This window comes from Phocoena sinus, chromosome 19 (genome assembly GCF_008692025.1).
Source record: "Phocoena sinus isolate mPhoSin1 chromosome 19, mPhoSin1.pri, whole genome shotgun sequence".
Lineage (NCBI taxonomy): Eukaryota > Metazoa > Chordata > Mammalia > Artiodactyla > Phocoenidae > Phocoena > Phocoena sinus.
In genome coordinates, this window is record NC_045781.1 from 28196855 (window position 1) to 28214968 (window position 18114).

General features: G+C 37.0%; 1 protein-coding gene across 19 annotated transcripts in view; it reads left to right on the forward strand.

Annotated features, from left to right (window-relative positions):
• The window catches only part of CHD9 (chromodomain helicase DNA binding protein 9), a 242082-nt gene that overhangs the window by 191492 nt on the left and 32476 nt on the right, over positions 1-18114 (forward strand). For all 19 annotated transcript variants that reach the window (XM_032611957.1, XM_032611970.1, XM_032611968.1 and 16 more), the window contains 5 exons: positions 4195-4354; positions 4794-4883; positions 16081-16184; positions 16688-16805; positions 17449-17506. In XM_032611957.1, coding sequence (XP_032467848.1) covers positions 4195-4354; positions 4794-4883; positions 16081-16184; positions 16688-16805; positions 17449-17506 — 530 coding nt within the window. The remainder of the gene's footprint in view (positions 1-4194; positions 4355-4793; positions 4884-16080; positions 16185-16687; positions 16806-17448; positions 17507-18114) is intronic.

An 18114-nucleotide genomic window follows, 5' to 3' on the forward strand; every position in this document is an offset into this window, starting at 1 on the left:
CTTAGAGGTCATCCCATCTGTATTCATGTAGATCTATTTTATTTTTTCAACTCCTGCTTAGTAGTCCATAGTATGGATATTTCTTAATTCATTTAGCATCTCCTTTGATGATGGGCATTTAGGATGTTTCCAATTTTAGATAATTGAAAAACAGGTTTTAGTGAAGATCCTTTTACGTTCCTCCTTGTGCACAGGAATAAATCTTACACTAAAGTAAATATCAAGAAATGGAATTGTTGAGGTACGGCATGTATACGTCCTTATGACCTAAAATGGTCTGTGTGTTAACAGCATCAGCATCTCCCAGGAGCTTCTTAGAAATGCAGAATCTTAGACCTCAGACTTACTACATCAGAATCTACATTTTAACAAGTTCCTCAGCAATTAGTATGTATATTACAATTTGTGGTATATACATTTAAAATTGTTACAACTATTTTAATTTGCTGTCAAATGTGGCTGTGTCAATTTATAGTCCCATCAGAGATATATACAAGTAGCATTTGCTCCATAACCCTACGAACATTCTTTTTTGCGTAAAATAATTGAATTTTCTGTAAAGGTAAAAAGATTACTATGCCCTTAGATTGGTGTTACAATTTTATTCTATTTAATCAACAAATACCTGTTAAAGTGCCTGTTCTGTGCTTCTTGTGCAAAGTACTGGGAAGATGAGAAGGAACAACATAGACAAGATCCCTGAGCTCATGAACCTGGTCAGGCAGACAGACATAATAAGAAAGCAGATAAATTACCTAAATAATTATAGATTATGATGAGTACTGTGAAGTAAATAAACTAAGTACTGAGATTGAGAACAACAGAAAGCACCTAGTTTAGATTAGAGTGGTCACTGGAGGTCTATCTTAATAGGAGGCAATGAAATTATTAATGTGAAGAGCTGATTTCTGGTAAAGATGGAAGATTCACACAAATATAATTTCACTCTTCCTTGAAACCCAACTTATATGTCAATAAAGGGAAAAAAATTCAAGGCATCAAGCTTTATAAATTGTACAGGTATAAATTTTAGTTTATTTAACAAATAAATAGTGGAAGGGGAGGAAATGGGGAGGGTATCTATAAACCATTGGTTCACACCAGACATGATCTTGTGCCCCAATCTTGCTCCCACCCTGGGTTGTCACAGCTTTGAGCACGTTAATGGCATCTAGTTTGTAGAGGCCACAAGAGCACAGACTGCCCCTACAGTGAAAAACTGTGCAGCTCAAAATAGCAGTAGTGCCAAGATTGAAAACCCTGCTATAACCTGAAAGATGTTTATGAGTCCTCAGCCAGTTGCAGTGTGTGGGCCTTATTTGGATCCTGAAGCAAACAGCCCAGGAGAAATTTGTCTATTATCTTTATTAGATAATTCTAAATTTGAATAGTAAATATTAAGTACGTGTTACTGCATTTCTTAGGGCTGATGATGGTATTGTAGTTTTTTGTTTTGTTTTTAAGGAAGCCTTATATTTTACATATGTTAAAAGATACTCAGACATTTATTAATGAAGTGGTGGTTGTCTTCAATTTATTTCAAAATAGTGTTGGAGGTTGGGGAACAAACAGGATATAGATGAAGCCAAATTGGCTATGAATTCATAATTAATGAAGTTGGATGATAGGATCTGGTGATCCATCATATTATTCCATTTATTTTTGTATATGCTTAATTCCATAATTTTAAAATAAATAAGGATAAACCCTTAAAAGTAGAGAGAATGGAAAAGGAATTTTGGAACCTAGAAGCATTAGATTAGTGATGACTAACTTAACCAACCAGAGAGAGCTGAATCTTAGGTCAACAGTAGGAAAGGGCAACAACCAACTGATTTGCTTCATAGATTATCTAAAAGTTTCAGGAGTTTGTGACATCTGTGACCTCTGAAAGTGGATATAAAGGACAGGGGCTTTGATTTAAAGTTGTTTAAAAGGGGGATCAGATCCCTAAATACCCTTTTCAACTCCATGTAGCCATGGCGAAGATTGACTGAATGTTTATTCTCTGGAGAAGATAAAATAGAGAATGTCTGCATTTCATTGGTATTTGCAACATGGAGCTACTAAATGGCTGTTAAATGAATATGTATACTGGACAGTGTCATACTCAAGGAAGAAAACTAAGGAATTGTCCTTGGTGAATATCAGCAGTCCAAAACCTAAAGATAAGGACAGGAAAAAACCAGCTGGATTACCCTTCAAAGAGTCAACAGTTACCTCCACTCATTCAGCCTATCAACTTTTCTGTCATTCTTAAATATGAGCAAATAACCAAGGGTATCAGGCATCTGAGGAACGTCTCCAACATGAGAGAGAGACTAAAAACAAACCACTAAAATGAACTTGTAGGAAACAAAGACTGTGAAAGGAGAAGACAACTTTTAAAAAAATATCATTAATATCTGCAAAGATACTTCAGATATACTGTGATTTTGAAAAAAGACAAAAGTACTGTAGAAACATTCAAGACACAGACCTCTTAAAAATTACAAATTAACATGTAAAAATTAACATGCAGTTACATGAAAAAGAACATAGGACTAAATGATGAATCTGAGGAAATTATGGTAGGGAGAAATTTTTTTTTGGAGAAATTTAAAAATATAAAACATCTCCATATTTTATTAGGAAAATTTCAATATGTGTATTTTTAGATATGCACTGTTTAGTTTCCAAACCAACAAGGGTCAGGAGGACTAGAATACAGAGCATTATTAACATAGACTAAAATGCAATTTAAGATGGAAGCATTAATTGAGATTAAAAAAGGATACTACATAATAAAAAAGACTAATCCATAAAAGAAGATATAACAAAATGAACTTGTATGAACTGAACAAAATAGTAGCAAAATGTAAAGGCAAAACCCACCAAAATCCTAAGGAAAAATGGGACAAACCTACGTAGTGCTTGTATTTACCATTGTGATGAAACTCCTAGTTGGTAGAAAATGGCAGGGAAAAGATATGAGACAAGAATTGAAAGGAAGAAGCACAACTGTATTATTTGTAATCGTGAGAACTTGTAAGTGAAACAACTCCAGCACAGTTGAAGAATAATATGCAGGTGATATAGTCATAGAATAGATTTTTACACAGCAGTTAAAATGGACGAATTAGAGCCTCCCTGAATCAGCAAGTATTTATAAATCTCAGAAAAAAATTAAATATAATAAATAAGTTACAGAATTGCATGTATAATGTAATGAAAGCTTAAATACTGAATATTTCTCCAACACACAAGTATAAACGTGTATGAAATGAAAATCAAATTCAGGGTAGTGACTATGTCTGGGAAGGAAAGAGTGAATTGGACTTTATTATTTCCTTTAATAAAAAACTGACCAGGGCTTCCCTGGTGGCGCAATGGTTGAGAATCTGCCTGCCAATGCAGGGGACACGGGTTCGAGCCCTGGTCTGGGAAGATCCCACATGCCGCGGAGCAACTGGGCCCGTGAGGCACAACTACTGAGCCTGCACGTCTGGAGCCTGTGCTCCGCAACAAGAGAGGCCACGACAGTGAGAGGCCCGTACACCGCGATGAAGAGTGGCCCGCGTACCGTGAAGAAGAGTGGCCCCCACTTGCCACAACTAGAGAAAGCCCTCGCACAGAAACGAAGACCCACCACAGCCAAAAATAAATAAATTAATTAATTTTTTAAAAAAACTGACCAAATATGGAATATGTTAAGATTAAGAGTGGGAATACTTTTTTTATTTTTGACATATTTCACAACAAAAATGTCAAAGAAATCAAATGAATTTAGCTCTCTTAAACAGGAACCCCACAAAACCTAATCCATGTTATTAGTAACAATCAGTTTTGAAAATCAAGAGGCCACAACTTGTGTTTTTGTAACTAAGGAAGCAAAAAGTAAAGCAGAGGGAAAGGTTTGATCTTTCAGTTTTTACATTTGGAAAAAAAATGTTTTGCAACATAGAGGTAATCAGAATGATTAATTGGGGATATGAAATTGGGTGGTTGGCAGAAATTGTGTTAATATGTGTGTGGTATCGTGGACTTATCTTGTGATTGAGTTTATATTTTTACCATTAATATTTCAAAGATCTCTGTATAGCCTACACAGACCTCTGAAAGTCTCCAGAAATTTCTTCCATTGAAAACATGTTTCAAATTGACCGTCTTTATACAAATTATCCCTGATTTCATTTGTCCTTCTCATTTTAACAGGCCTGTCAGCCCCTGTACCCAGAGGTCGAAAAGGGAAGAAAGTAAAGACTCAAACAAGCTCATTTGATATACAAAAAGCAGAATGGCTTCGAAAATACAATCCTGAGCAGCTACTTCAAGATGAAGGCTACAAAAAACATATAAAACACCACTGTAATAAGTAGGTAGTAGGGTATTTTTAACACAACCCATTGCAAGTTTACTTCTGAATTTATTAACAATCTTAAAGCATGCTGATTTTGAGCACAGAGACAGTGTGGTCTAGGACCAATCCTAATCTTATTCTTACCAGGGTATCCTTCAGCAAATCATGGTACCTCTTGTGTCACTTTTCATCAGCAGAGAGAGAAAAAAAACTGGCCTCCAAGTGATCTCATTATATCTTACTTGGATATTAAATAATGATGATTGTAAAGATTTTGAAGAAACCTATTTTATATATATGATAGTAATGAGGTTTATTTAATCAGAAGTAATTATTATTATTTCATTATAAAAATTTTGTATACAAATTCTTTTCTAATTTTAACCCCATGGATGAATTTTCTTTAATGATTAATGTCTTTGTGTCTTGGTTTTTTTTCCTCCCTCATTTTTAGAGTTTTGCTTCGTGTAAGAATGCTGTATTATCTAAAGCAAGAAGTCATTGGAAATGAGTGTCAGAAAGTGTTTGATGGAGTTGATGCAAGGTAAATTAAATAGCATGTTTATTTTTCAGCAACATAATGAGGCAAAAGTTAAATGACCAGAAAATTGTATATTAAGTGAATGCTTATTCAGTGAAATTCACAGGAAGAAAAATCTACCAAACTTAGAGTGACCTTTGCCATTTTGTTGCCTTTCGTCTATTAATCTCATCGTTGGCTCTGTCGCTGAAAGTTATCATAAGAATAATAACATTAGCATTAGTAACAGCTTCCTGCTACCAAATCTAAAACTTAACCTTCCTCCCTCTTACTGCAGTGACTTTTACATCCTCATATGATCCATCTAGCACCTTAGTCTCTCAGTTCCTTGACCTTTATCTACAATCGTCTTCTTTCCTCTCCACCACAGCCACACACGCACACAATCATATACTTAATCTTACTATCACCAGTAACAGCATTACCTCTTCAATCTGCATTTCAGCTGTCACTTATGTCCTTCAGACTCACTTAACTTGGGTACTTCTCACTCTCATTCTCTAATTTCATCACGATGTCCCCCATCTTATCCATCTCCACCTTCATGCCCCTCTCTCCTCATTATAAACCTGCATTCTGTAGTCCAGCAGTGTACTCACTAACTGAGATTCTTTGCCTGATTTCCCCTCTGTTCTACATTCGTGGCACAACCCCAACTCATGTTAAACTGAAAAATCGTTTTACCCCTTGCCTATACCTAAGCAGTTGAACATGGCTGGAGAAAATCACACAAGTAAGCTGTTTAACCACCATGACTAGGAAGTTCACTTACCTACTCTTCAAGAGGACCATTCCACACCTCTCTCCGCAAGCCATCTTCCTGTCCCACCAGCATCACCCTCAAATAATGACCTTGCTATATATTTCACAGAGAAAACAGAAACAATCAGACAAGAGCTACCTTCAGTTCTACTTGTCATATGTGTCCCCCTATTTATTCCTTCCCTTGGGATGCAGTAGAAATCCTCCTCCTCCTAAGAGCAACCCTTATGCTTGGAACTTGTTTCTTACCTTTTAAGGACTTTACGCCTGTAATCACCTTCTGAATCATTCTCTTGGCATATATACATTTCTTAATATCATGTATCATACATACATCGTACTACTCCATTTCTCCACTCCCCTTCATGAAAATAAAGAGTTGTCTGTGTTGACAGTCTCTACTTCTTTACCTTGCATCTTCTCTTCAATCTATTCCAATTAATCTTTCATCTCCACTCTCCCGCTGAAATGATTTTTAATCAGGCCACTAATAACCTACCATGAGATCAGTCTCTCAACTTATTCTACTTCTCCCTTCTTGAAGTGATGTCTTCAGTACACATCCTTGCTGCTACCACCTGGTTGTCCTTTTTTCCATATTGGTCTTTCCTTTGCATTTTCCTTTGCTAGCTCTTATTCCTCTAATAGATCTCTAGACGTTGGATTGACCAAGACGTGTGTCCTCAGCTTTTTTATCTGTACTTTCCCTTTCAGTAAACTCATGCAACCTCATCATATTAAATATGATCTTTACACAGATGACAGTCAGATTTACATATTCATGCCAGACTTTTCCCCTCAGCTCTAAGCTCTGAGTTACCTGCTTCTAAACATTTCCACTTGAAAAATCTAATTAACAGCTCAAACTTCCCGTGTATCTCCCAAATCTGTCTCCTATTCTTTCCTCCCCACCTTCACACATACAAGCCTTCTCCATCCTATCAAATGTACCACCCAGTTGCTCTGGTATCATTCTTGATTCTTCTCTTCTCCTCAAACCCTACAGGAAGACTTGTTAGCTTGACAAAGTATATGCCAAACCTGAGCACTTTTCACTCTCCTCTGCTAACTCCCTGGTCCAAGCCACCATTATCTTGTGTTTAGACTTTTTCAGTGGCCTCCTAAGTGAGTCTCTTTGCCTCTTCTTTTTCCAAGAGTTGTTGGGTATTTTTTTGGCTGCACTACGCAGCATACAAGATCTTAGTTCCCGGACAAGGGATCAAACCCAGGCCCCCTGCAGTGGAAGAACAGAGTCCTAACCACTACTGGACCACCAGGGATTTCCCATCTTTGCCTCTTATTTTGCCTGTCTACAGTTGGACCTTCACACAGCAGCCAGAGTGATCTTTCTAAAGCAAAAATCAGGCCAAAGCACTTCTTAAAACCTTCCAGTTGCTTTTCATTTCTCTTAGAATAAAGCCCAATCCTACAGTGCCCTACATAACTCTGGGACCTCTTCCTCCATTCTGTCCCTCATCCACAATGTTCCTCCAACATGTCAGGCTCATTCTGTGCTGTTCCCCCTACTACAAATAAATATTCTTTCCCTTAATCTTCCACAGAACTGCCCCTTCATATCATGCAGGTCTCAGCTTAAGTTTCACCTCTTCAGATAGGCCTTCCCTGCCCACGCTAGCTAAAGCAGCCCACCAGTCACCCACTATTATTTAACCTTATTTTATCTCATTCATGTTGCCTACTAGTATTAAAACTTATATTTATTTTTTAAATTGTATTTCCCCTATCATTATAATTTAAGCTGGTTGAAGGTGAAGTATGCTATCTGTCTTATTGATCATTGTGTTCCCAGCCCCTAGAATCTGGGAAATAGTAACACCCAGTAAATACTTGTTGACTAATTGACTCCTCTTTTTCCTTGGTCTGACTGCATTCAATCCCCTTGTGATTTCCCAGGAACTGTACTGTGATCTATGAATTATCCTCTTTCATTATTCTTTCCCTCTCTGGCTTCTCATTTGGATTTTAAGATATTTACGTCTCTCTCAACACACACACACATGCACATGCACACACACGCACACACACACACACACACCACTTTTGCACCCAGTTCTTCTCAGACTACCATATTATTACTCTCCTTGGTTTCACAGCCAAACTTTTTTTAAAGAAGTATCTGTATTTGCTGTCCTCTTTTTCTTTTCTCGCATTCACTGTACATTCCACTACAATTCAGCTTCTACCCCCTCACTCCACCACCTACTTTAAGAAGTTCTTCACCCACATTCTCACTGCTAAATTTGATGGATATATCATAGTGTTTATCTTACTTACCTTTATTGATCACTTCCATATTATTAGAATGTGTCTGTGATACCATTCTCCTGTAGATTTTCTTTTTAGTTTTCTGCTTGCCACTTTTCATTTTCAGTCTTCTCTTCCACCTGTCTCTTAAATGTGTTCACATAGGCCCTCTCGTCACTTACTCTTGGGTGTTCACATCTTTTCTGCAGCATCAATTTATATTTCCATACTGATGACTTCCGAACCTAATTCTAGCCCACATCTCTCTTCTGAACTTTAGATCTGCATTTGTCAAATATGCCATGGTTACTAATGCCTCCAGGCCTTTGCATTCTTGCAGGAACATTCTCTTCCCCATTTTCTTTCATTTTCCCTCTCTTACTGCTCAGCCAACATCAACTCAGCCTCCCTGTCCTCTCATGTCTGGGTAAAGCACATACCCAGAGTGCCCTGTCACAGCACTCATCACAGGCATTGAAGAGGTTTTGCAGATACCTCTTCAAAAGGGCAAGGATATGTCTTACTATTACCATTGTTGGCACATTGTGAATACTGTGAATATTTAAATCAAAATGAATATTTAAATCAAAATAGATTAAAAAATCTATTTTGAATGGATGATCTAGCCTGGGGAAGTTAGAGGCTTTATGCAAGAGATAGCACATGAACTGAATCTCTAAAAGCAGAAATCAACAATAGGAGTACATGCACCTTATTGTATTCTTTTCCCTAGCAGTTAAGGAACACTTAACATGCATATGGCACATTTAAACCGTGAGGTAGAGCTCTTTGGTGGGACTAACAGCAGACTCTGGGAGAGCTCACACCAATGAGTACTTCCCAGAACTTCTGCTGCCAGTGTCTTTGTCCCCATGATGAACCACAGCCAGCCCCCACCTCTGCAGGAGACCATCCAACACTAGCAGGAAGATGAATCGCTCCCCCAGCTTGTGCCTGTAATTATACTTATAGCAATATTAGTTCACAGTTATCAAGTGCTTTCTGTGTGCCAAGTACTCATGTAAGAGCCATGTGGCTGACAGGGTCTTGGTGCTCCAGCCGGGTGTCAGGGTCTTGGTGCTCCAGCTGGGTGTCAGGCCTAAGACTTGTAGGTGGGAGAGCCGAGTTCACGACATTGGTCCACCAGACACCTCCTGGCCCCACATAATATCAAACAGCGAAAGCTCTCCCAGAGATTTGCATCTCAACGCTAGCACCCAGCTCCACTCAACGACCAGCAAGGTAAAGTGCTGCACAGCCCATGCCAAACAACTAGCAAGACAGGAAAACAACTCCAGCCATTAGCAGAGAGGCTGCCTAAAATCATAATAAGTTCACAGACACCCCAAAACACACCACCAGGCACGGTCCTGCCCACCAGAAAGACAAGATCCACCCTCAGCCACCAGAACACAAGCACCAGTCCCCTCCACCGGGAAACCTACACAACCCACTGAACCAACCTTACCCACTGGGGGCAGACACCAAAAACAACGGGAACTACAAACCTGCAGCCTGTGAAAAGGAGACCCCAAATGCAGTAAGTTAAGCAACATGAGAAGACAGAGAAATAAACAGCAGATGATGGAGCAAAGTAAAAACCCACCAGACCAAATAAATGAGGAGGAAATAGGCAGTCTACCTGGAAAAGAATTCAGAGTAATGATAGTAAAGATGATCCAAAGTCTTACAAATAGAATGGAGAAAATACAAGAAACGTTTAACAAGGACCTAGAGGAACTAAGGAGCAAACAAACAATGATGAACGACACAATAAATGAAATTTAAAATTCTCTAGAAGGAATCAGTAGCAGAAAAAATGAGGCAAAAGAATGGATAAGTGACCTGGAAGATAAAATACTGGAAATAACTACCACAGAGCAGAATAAAGAATGAAAAGAATTGAGGACAGTCTCAGAGACCTCTGGGACCACATTAAATGTTCCAACATTCGAACTATAGGGGTCCCAGAAGAAGAAGAGAAAAAGAAAGGGACTGAGAAAATATTTGAAGAGATTATACTTGAAAGCTTCCCTAATATGGGAAAGGATATAGTCAAACAGGTCCAGGAAGCACAGAGTCCCATACAGGATAAATCCAAGGAGAAACCCACCAAGACACATATTAATCAAACTATCAAAAATTAAATACAAAGAAAACATTAAAAACAGCAAGTGAAAAGCAACAATAACATACAAGGGAATCCCCATAAGGTTAACAGCTGATTTCTCAGCAGAAACTCTGTGAGCAAGAAGGGTGTGTCAGGACATATTTAAAGTGATGAAAGGGAAAAACCTACAACCAAAATTACTCTACCCAACAAGGATCTCATTCAGATTTGACAGAAATTAAAACCTTTACAGACAAGCAAAAGGTAAGAGAATTCAGCACCACGAAACGAGCTTTACAACAAATGCTAAAGGAACTTCTCTAGTTAGGAAACACAAGAGAAGGAAAAGACCTACAATAACGAACCCAAACAATTAAGAAAATGGTAATAGGATCATATATATCGATAATTTCCTTAAATGTAAATGGATTAAATGTTCCAACCAAAAGACATAGACTGGCTGAATGAATACAAACACAAGACCTGTATGTATGCTATCTACAGGAGACCCACTTCAGACCTAGGGACACATACAGACAAAGTGAGGGGATGGAAAAAGGTATTCCATGCAAATGCAAATCAGAAGAAAGCTGGAGTAGCAATTCTCATATCAGACAAAGTAGACTTTAAAATAAAGACTATTACAAGAGACAAACAAGGACACTACATAATGATCAAGGGATCAATCCAAGAAGATATAACAGTTGTAAATATTTATACACCCAACATAGAAGCACCTCAATACACAAGGCAAATGCTAACCGCCATAAAAGGGGAAATCGACAGTAACACAATAATAGTAGGGGACTTTAACAGCCCACTTTCACCAATGGACAGGTCATCCAAAATGAAAATAAATAAGGAAACACAAGCTTTAAATGACACATCAGACAAGATGGACTTAATTGATATTTATAGGACCTTCCATGCAAAAACAACAGAATACACTTTCTTCTCAAGTGCTCATGGAACTTTCTCTAGGATAGACCATATCTTGGGTCACAAATCAAGCCTTGGTAAATTTAAGAAAATTGATATCATATCAAGTGTCTTTTCCAACCACAACTGTAAGACTTGATTACAAAAAAAAATCTGTAAAAAATACAAACACATGGAGGCTAAACTATATGCTACTAAATAACCAGGAGATCATTGAAGAAATCAAAGAGGAAATCAAAAACTATCTAGAAACAAATGACAATGAAAACATGATGACCCAAAACCTATGGTATGCAGCAAAAGCAGTTCTCAGAGGGAAATTTATAGCAATACAGTCCTATGTCAAGAAACAAGAAACATCTCAAATAAACAACCAAACCTTACACCTAAAGCAATTAGAGAAAGAAGAACCAAAAAACCCAAAGAACCCAAAGTTTGCAGAAGGAAAGAAATCTTAAAGATCAGATCAGAAATAAATGGAAAAGAAGTGATGGAAACAATAGCAAAGATTAATAAAAGTAAAAGCTGTTTCTTTGTGAAGATAAACAAAATTGATAAACCATTAGACAGATTCATCAAGAAAAAAAGGGAGAAGACTCAAATCAATAGAATTAGAAGTGAAAACGGAGACGTAACAACTGACACTGCAGAAATATAAAGGATCATGAGAGATTGCTACAAGCAATTATATGCCAATAAAATGGACAACCTGGAAGAAATGGACAAATTCTTAGAAAAGCACAACCTTCTGAGACTGAACCAGGAAGAAATAGAAAATATAAACAGACCGGTCACAAACACTGAAAATGAAACTGTGATTAAAAATCTTCCAGCGAACAAAAGCCCAGGACCAGACGGCTTCACAGGCGAATTCTATCAAACATTTAGAGAAGAGCTAACACCTATCCTTCTTAAACTCTTCAAAAATATATTAGAGGGAGGACCACTCCCAAACTCATTCTACGAGGCCATCACCCTGATACCACAGGGTGGTATCACAAAGAAAGAAAGATGTCACAAACAAAGTAAACTACAGGCCAATATCACTGATGAACATAGATGCCAAAATTTCAAAACAATACTAGCAGACAGAATCCAGCAGCACATTAATAGGATCATACACCCTGATCAAGTGGGGTTTATCTGAGGAATGCAAGGATTCTTCAGTATACGCAAATCAATCAGTGTGATAAACCATGTTAACATATTGAAGGAGAAAAACCATATGATCATGTCAATAGATGCAGAAAAAGCTTTCAACAAAACTCAATACCCATTTATGATAAAAAGCCTCCAGAAAGTAAGCATAGAGGGAACTTAACCTCAACATAATAAAGGCCATATGTGACAAACCCACAACAAACATCATTCTGAATGGGGAGAAACTGAAACCATTTCCACCAAGATCAGGAACAAGACAAGGTTGCCCACTCTCACCACTATTATTTAACATAGTTTTGGAAGTTTTAGCCACAGCAATCAGAGAAGAAAAAGAAATAAGAGGAATCCAAATTGGAAAAGAAGTAAAACTGTCACTTTGCAGATGATATGAAACTATACATAGAGAATCCTAAAGATGCTACCAGAAAACTACTAGAGCTAATCAATGAGTTTGGTAAAGTAGTAGGATACAAAATTAATTCACAGAAATCTCTTGCATTCCTACACACTAATGATGAAAACTCTGAAAGAGAAATTAAGGAAACACTCCCATTTACCATTGCAACAAAAAGAAAATACCTAGGAATAAACCTACCTAAGGAGACAAAAGACCTGTATGCGGACAACTATAAGACACTGATGAAAGAAATTAAAGATGATACATACAGATGAAGAGATATACCAAGTTCTTGGATTGGAAGAATCAACATTATGAAAATTACTATACAAAGCAATCTACAGATTCAGTGCAATCCCTATCAAACTACCACTGGCATTTTTCACAGAACTAGAACAAAAAATTTCACAATTTGTATGGAAACACAAAAGACCCCGAATAGCCAAAGCAATCTTGAGAGAGAAAAGTCAGGCTCCTTGACTTCAGACTATACTACAAAACTACAGTAATCAAAACAGTATGGCGCTGGCACAGAAACAGAAATACAGGTCAATGGAACAGGATAGAAAGCCCAGAGGTAAACTCACACACATATGGTCACCTTATCTTTGATAAAGGAGGCAAGAGTATACAATGAAGAGACGATAGCCTCTTCAATAAATGGTAGTGGGAAAACTGGACAGCTACATGTAAAAGAATGAAATTAGAACACTCCCTAACACCATACACAAAAATTAGCTCAAAATGGATTAAAGACGTAAATGTAAGGCCAGACTCTATCAATCTCTTAGAGGAAAACATAGGCAGAGCACTCTATGACGTAAATCACAGGAAGATCCTTTTTGACCCACGTCCTAGAGAAAGGGAAATAAAAGCAAAAATAAACAAATGGGACCTAGTGAAACTTAAAAGCTTTTGCACAGGAAAGGAAACCATAAACAAGACGAAAAGCCAACCCTCAGAATGGGAGAAAATATTTGCAAACAAAGCAGCTGACAAAGGATTAATCTCAAAAATACACAAGCATTTCATGCATCTCACTATCAGAAAAGCAAACAATCCAATCCAAAAATGAGCAGAAGACCTAAGTAGACATTTCTCTAAAGAAGATACACAGATTGCCAACAAACAGATGAAAGGATGCTCAACATCATTAATCATTAGAGAAATGCAAATCAAAACTACAATGAGGTATCACCTCCCACCAGTCTGAATGGCCATCATCAAAATATCTACAAACAATAAATGCTGGAGAAGGTGTGGAGAAGAGGGAACCCTCTTGCACTGTTGGTGGGAATGTAAATTGATACAGCCACTATGGAGAACAGTATGGAGGTTCTTCAAAAAACTACAATAGAACTACCATACGACCCAGCAATCCCACTCCTGGGCATATACCCAGAGAAAACTGTAATTCAAAAAGAGTCATGTACCACAATGTTCATTACAGCTCTGTTTACAATAGCCAGGACATGGAAGCACCCTAAGTGTCCATCGACAGATGAATTGAGAAAGATGTGGCACGTATATGCAATGGAATATTAGCCATAAAAAGAAACGAAATTGAGTTATTTGTAGTGAGATGGATGGGCCCAGAGTCTGTCATACGGAGTTGAGTAAGTTGAAAGAGAAAATCAAATACTGTATGCTAACACATATATATGGAATCTAAAAAAAAAAAAACAGTGGTTCTGAAGAACCTAGGGGCAGGACAGGAATAAAGACACAGATGTAGAGAATGGACTTGAGGACACAGGGAGGGGGAAGGTTAAGCTGGGAGGAAGTGAGAGAGTGGCATAGACATATATACACTACCAAATGTAAAATAGGTAGCTAGTGGGAAGCAGCCACATAGCACAGGGAGATCAGCTCGGTGCTTTGTGTCTAACTAGAGTGGTGGGATAATGGAGGGTGGGAGGGAGACGCAAGACGGAGGGATATGTCTATATGTATAGCTGATTCACTTTGTTATACAGGAGAAACTAACACAGCATTGTAAAGCAATGATACTCCAATAAAGATGTTAAAATAAATATATATTTTTTAAACCCATGAGGTATATATTTAGTGCCTTTTACTCTCTAAAAAGAGGAAAAACCTTCCACCTCAGATGACAGTCACAATATTTTGAGCTTTAGAGTGCTACCTGATGATTGGTAAGAGGAAGTACAGTATCTGACCCACTTTATTTTTCCCCCTTTGGCATCCTGTCTCCGGTGTTCTTTCCTCTTTCTTTTGTCATTCTGTGCTTCTGCTTTGTTTAATCCTGACCAGGAATGCAATAAAAAATAAATATCTTCTTTAACTGTATTTTTCCTCATCTATTTTTCAACTTTTGCCATATCACCGGAAAATCTCTCTTCCTCTTTCTCTGTTTCTGCACTAAGCTAAAAAATATTGTGATTGTGACATTTCTGTTTTTAAGCAAAATAAAATATAATGAGGTGTGCGTTTAGAGTATTGAAAATTTTCTTTTTGTCTCCTGGCAAAACACTTAGGAAAAATAAAAAGTAATTTTTTAATCCATTTTTTTATGACTTATTTACTTATAAAAACTTAAAACTATTTTTAATTGTCAATATCTTTTATTTCAACTATATTAGTGGTTAACTGTTGGGTTCTTGTGGACTAGCCCAGGAACATATTGACCATTTATCAGTTTATATCTGTATGAAAATTTATTTTGCATTCACAAAGACAACCAACTTACAGATGAACTTTTGCCACACAACTTAGTTATAAGTAAGAAATGCTCCATTTCTTCACACCTATAGGCCTTTCTTAATTAATTTATAAAATTTATGGTGCCACGATGAAGAATGAAATTCTACTCAATATAATTTGTGTTGTTTTTTATTATATCTGATTCTTTGGAAATTGATAATACATTAATGTCATAGGGAAAATCTCAAGTAGAATATTTGATTCTCTGAGGTAATTTACCCTATCCAGTCTCTTTGACTGTTGAATACAATATAAGAATGACGTGTATTTATATCAAAATTAATGATACTTATTTGCTAATCCTTGTCAAACATTATTAACTCTTTGCTAGGCTTCCTTTACTGGTAAGCAGTGCTTAATTTTTCAGTGTGACTTTCCTAGCAATAGCGGTCTAAAAGAGACATAACTTGTTTTACAGCCTAGAGCCATTCATTTGCTTTTCTAGGGCCTCAGTCTCCTCATATACAAAGTGAAATTTTTGACCCAGATGATTTTTGCCAAGATGTTTGCTGACATAAGACTACTTTCTGATAGAACCTTTTGTCTATATCTGAAGGAAATTAGTGGAAAGAATATGATTCCTTAAGAATAAAGTAAACCTGTTGAAACTTATTTCTTCTGTTGCGCTTAAGAATATTAATTCATTTTATGGAACCTTTGTTGTTATTGTGCAGTTTTATAATTTTAATATGTGGTAATTGTGGAAAATTATTTTAATGAAATAAAATTGTATCCTCTTTTTCTTAAAAACCACAATGTTTTTTAGAAGCTGTGTAAAATTTTGCCCCCTCTTAGACTTGTTTATAGTAACTTATAAAGTCGTATCATGATTTTTTTTTAAGTGACATTGATGTTTGGGTCCCAGAACCAGACCACTCAGAAGTTCCTGCTGAATGGTGGGATTTTGATGCTGATAAGTCACTCCTTATTGGAGTTTTTAAACATGGTAAGTGAGAAGTAATATAGGTAGAGTCTTCATCTACGTATAGTGTAATTCAGCTACTTCTCAATTTATTGATTTCCACTTACAGCTTTATTTCAGTAACACCCATATTATTAATATACATCATATAAAGCATACACTCCCAAGCTATGTTTGTCCGTCACTACATTTCCTCATGAATGGGTGGCATATGGGAACTGCTTCTCTTGGACGTAAGTCTCACATAACGTCCCCTCTCAGGAAGAGTTTTTATGTGAGATATGTGTGGTCAGTTTTTCCTCTTTTCCTTTTAACTGATATATTTAATCTAGATTTTTAAATATACATATTGCCAGACCATGTAATGTTTGTGATAATTTCTAGAAAACATGTTTAATCAATGTCATTTTAATACATGGTCCTTTCAGTCCAGAAATATCACTCATCATAAATATGAGGAATGCTTACATTTATATTTTTTTCTTCTTTTTATCCTTTTTAACCTTCATAATTGGTCATCCCTCTAGGTTATGAAAAATATAACACTATCCGAGCAGACCCGGCATTATGCTTCTTGGAAAGAGTGGGAAAACCTGATGAGAAAGCAGTTGCTGCAGAACAGAGGGCGAACGATTATATGGATGGGTACGTGGATTTCAGAGTCATGAATTCTCCATATAGCTCTATCAACATCAGCATATTCTATGTCGGTGATGTTTCTCTTTAAATAATGTAGCAGTACGAGAATTGGAGTTTACAATTCAAAAGAGGTAATGATACTCTAATAAGTTAGCACTTGTCTAACAGAGTGCAATGAAGGAAGAGACCAGACCTTCCCCACACCCATTCTTTTGATGAGTCCTTCATTTTTCCGTTCTTAATGGTCATGGCAATTAAGACTAAAATTTTAGGGACCTAGGAGGGAAGAAGAAAGCTAAGCATATTACAACTGAAGAGAAATATGATGTTGTTCATTATACCTATTATGAGGCCTTTATAATCTTTCTTTTCTTACCGAAAGAGAAAAGTAAGAGACTATGTTAAGGTTAATACCACATTTATAAGTGAACTTGGGAGTAAGAGTAAATTAGAACTAGCTTTACTTCTGACTTGCCATGTAAATAGCCTTCACGCTATTAGGCTTGGGCTCCTCTGGCTGAAGAAGAGACTTCAGTCGGACCATTAAAACATACGAAGAAGTCCTTCCAACAATACCCCATTTGTTTGTCCTACCACGAGAAATTTGAAGTTCAGTACGATAATTATAGCATTTGTTGGTATTTAACAGGGATGTGGAAGATCCAGAATACAAACCTGCCCCAGCTATCTTTAAAGATGATATAGAGGTATGCTTTGGATCATGATTTTAAATCCTCGAATCTAGTTATCCATGTTTTCTTTTGCTTGCTATTTCTTTTGTATGTTTTTCCTTCATACATTTTCATTATGCATCATTTCTTAGAACATTAGCTAAGTTAGTGACTAACTTAAGTTGCCAGACATCACAAATAACCATTCAGAATTTGCTTGATCTCCTCTTCTAGACAAGCTGGAGGCTGGTTTGGCCATATGGGTGAAATGGGGATTCCCAACATGCTACACTGCTAGGAACCAAAGAAACACAGTGTTCAGGGGCAAAATCTCAAAGCAGAATAAGAGCTAGATACTAAAAGCACACAGCAACAGATAAAGTGATCTGAAGTAGAGGGTGGAGCCCAGAGGAATTCTGAGCTACTAAAGCATAGTTCTAGGTGTTCTGTTTATAGAAAGTCAAAAGGAAGAAAAAGAGTTGGTTGAAAGTACAGAATATAATCTGTTGGGTTGGGAAAATGATGTTAAAAGAGGAGAATAATTTCTATAATATTTGTGAGAATATAGTAAAGACTAGACAGTGCTATGGCTGTCAGGTAGGGTTTGTTGGTCTTGGTTGCCAAGGGAATTGGATATTGAGGAA